At 43.9% G+C, this 2,567-nt stretch overlaps 1 protein-coding gene across 1 annotated transcript in view; it reads right to left on the reverse strand.

Annotated features, from left to right (window-relative positions):
* The window catches only part of cmn (calymmin), a 30,255-nt gene extending 29,773 nt beyond the window's left edge, over window positions 1–482 (reverse strand). Inside the window, exon 1 of the mRNA XM_056297602.1 lies at window positions 435–482. Within this exon, the coding sequence (XP_056153577.1) occupies window positions 435–482 (48 nt within the window). The remainder of the gene's footprint in view (window positions 1–434) is intronic.
* Between the last annotated feature and the right edge of the window lie 2,085 nt (window positions 483–2,567).

A 2,567-nucleotide genomic window follows, 5' to 3' on the forward strand; every position in this document is an offset into this window, starting at 1 on the left:
CCGGTGTAGACGCGGGGGTTTTGTATTCCCTAATTCCACCCTGCTGCCTTGGTGGGGTGTCTGTTGTGTCCATTCTGACCCACGGCTCAGAAAAAAACATGTTACCGTCTAAGAAATAGAAAGATAACGGTTTGCCAAGGAAGAAGGGGCAATTCTCTTACCTTTAGAGGGCATCAGCATCCTCCCAATACCACCATTCTGAGGTTTCATTCCTGAAACAGAGGCAAACCGTCTGTAAGCTTTAGTTATCCAGGTGAGACCAGATTAAATCAAATAAACCACAGATACTCTGACTTTCCAAACAAAGAGAAGCGTCACCATTGGGTTGTGGTCGTGCTGCAGCACCATAGCCTTTAACACAGAGCAGGTCAGTCAGAAGGTCAGTTTGTACAACACGGGAGGTTATGGTTGAGATGATGGTCAGTGGGACTTACCGTTGGGCTTGGCTCCGTATCCATTTGGTAAACCAGCTGCCGGTCCATATCCTCAAAAAGATACAAAAAATGACCCAACCGTTAGTTAACAGTACAATCAGCCCTCGGGCTCTCAACCCCCCCTTTTCTCCCCAATTGTATCCAGCCAATTACCCCACTCTTCTGAGCCATCCCGGTCGCTGATCCACCCCTTCTGCCGATCCGGGGAGGGCTGCAGACAACCACATGTCTCCTCCGACACATGTGGAGTCACCAGCCGCTTCTTTTCACCTGACAGTGAGGAGTTTCACCAGGGGGACGTAGCGCGTGGGAAGATCCCGCTATTCCCCCCAGGTCCCTCCCTCGCCCCGACCGACCGACCAGAGGGGGCGCTCGTGCAGCGACCAGGGGTGTGCAGACAAATGCTCACAAGACAAATGCTCACAATACTAATAGAAAAAGAGACAAATGCTCACAAATTGTTTTACAATCTTTATTTTTCAAAAAGTCAACTGAACATTCTGTTGCATGTCACATAACACATATCACATAGGCCTAAGCATGTGAGAGGGATCACATCTCCCTGACAAATGAAATGGTGATCTTACAAGATAATAATGATAATGACACTATCAATTACTGTTTGGTAATACATAATCTTAATTAACCTTTATTCATGGAAAAATATTCTATTGAACAGTCTGTTGCATGTCACAAGAAATATCCCATAGGTGTAAGCACGTAATAGGGATCACAGTGACCTAATTAAGAGATTTTAAAGCAGTGTCTATAGAGTCATAGAACTACAAAGGAAATCGATTTCATGTACATATTTTACTAGTGCATTGGGTTTTGAAAGTATTTGTACATATTTTCATAATTAAATCGATATGTAAACATATTTCATATTTGTATATCTGTATACTATCATTTTTCGCTGTAAATATAGATTATAAAACAATTTGTGAGCATTGGTCTTGTGAGCATTGGTCATGGACTCGCGACCAGGACACATACCCACATCCAGCTTCCCACCCGCAGACACGGCCAGTTGTGTCTGTAGGGACGCCCGACCAAGCCGGAGGTAACACGGGGATTCGAACCAGCGATCCCCGTGTTGGTAGGCAACGGAATAGACCGCTATACCACCCGGACGCCCCCTCAGGTTTATCTTATGTGTAGACTTCAGCAACGAAGAGCTGCCCTGGAAATAAGCCTTCGCCTTGGTTAGCCGAGTGAACTCCTTAAATTCCGTTTCGTGTTTTTTTTAGGGCACCTAATCAAGTTAGTGGTATTGTACGCAGCTCTAAAAAAATGCTTGCATTGCGAGTGGCTGTTGGGCTAGTTTCGGTTTCTGTTTTACAATAACGCCACACTTCAGCCATTTTAGCTGCGTCCTGGTCACGCCCGATTTTGCCGCAAATTGTGCTCCCCGTTTACGACAGCTGCGTGACGGCGGACTGAGCGGAGGTGTCGCAAAACAAAACAAAACATGGGACTTATTTTCCGCTCAATCCGATCCCATCTCTTAAAAATGCCTCGATCGGCCCCAATCTTTGAGATCGGATCGGGACATCCCTTATAAATTATAGATAAATGCTCATTTTTGACGTGGTCCCATGTTTACATGTGCCAAATGTGAGTGTTTTTTTTTTCATTCAAAGTCTGAATTTTTCACAAGAACGGAGCATTTCCGCTGCAGCGATAAAAAGCAGAGGAGAGATGGGACAACCTTGTCTAATTCCTTAATTCAGAATCTTTGAGATGGACCTTGTGGAAATAAGGCTGTGCTATTAGTATCCTTATAAATGAGTTTAACTAAATTTATAAAGTTTCCTCCCAATCCAAACAATTCTCAAGTACGAAACATAAACTTGTGTTCAATCGCGTCAAAGGCTTTAAAAAAAAATCCAACAACAAGATAAAACCTTCATCTTCAATCAAATGCTTGTAATCCAATAAGTCGTATATTGTTATTGTAAACTACTAATAAAACACGTTAGTCCCTAACTAACGAGTCTGACCCTTTAGCCGAGCGGTTAGTGATGTCGCCTTGTGGTGCAACACACCCCGTATCGAATCCCGCACCGGGCAAGAAAATAACCGGTTACACTTGTTTAATTCCTTTGTCAATTCAGAATCTTTGAGATGGAC

This window comes from Lampris incognitus, chromosome 17, assembly GCF_029633865.1.
Source record: "Lampris incognitus isolate fLamInc1 chromosome 17, fLamInc1.hap2, whole genome shotgun sequence".
Classification (NCBI taxonomy): Eukaryota; Metazoa; Chordata; class Actinopteri; order Lampriformes; family Lampridae; genus Lampris; species Lampris incognitus.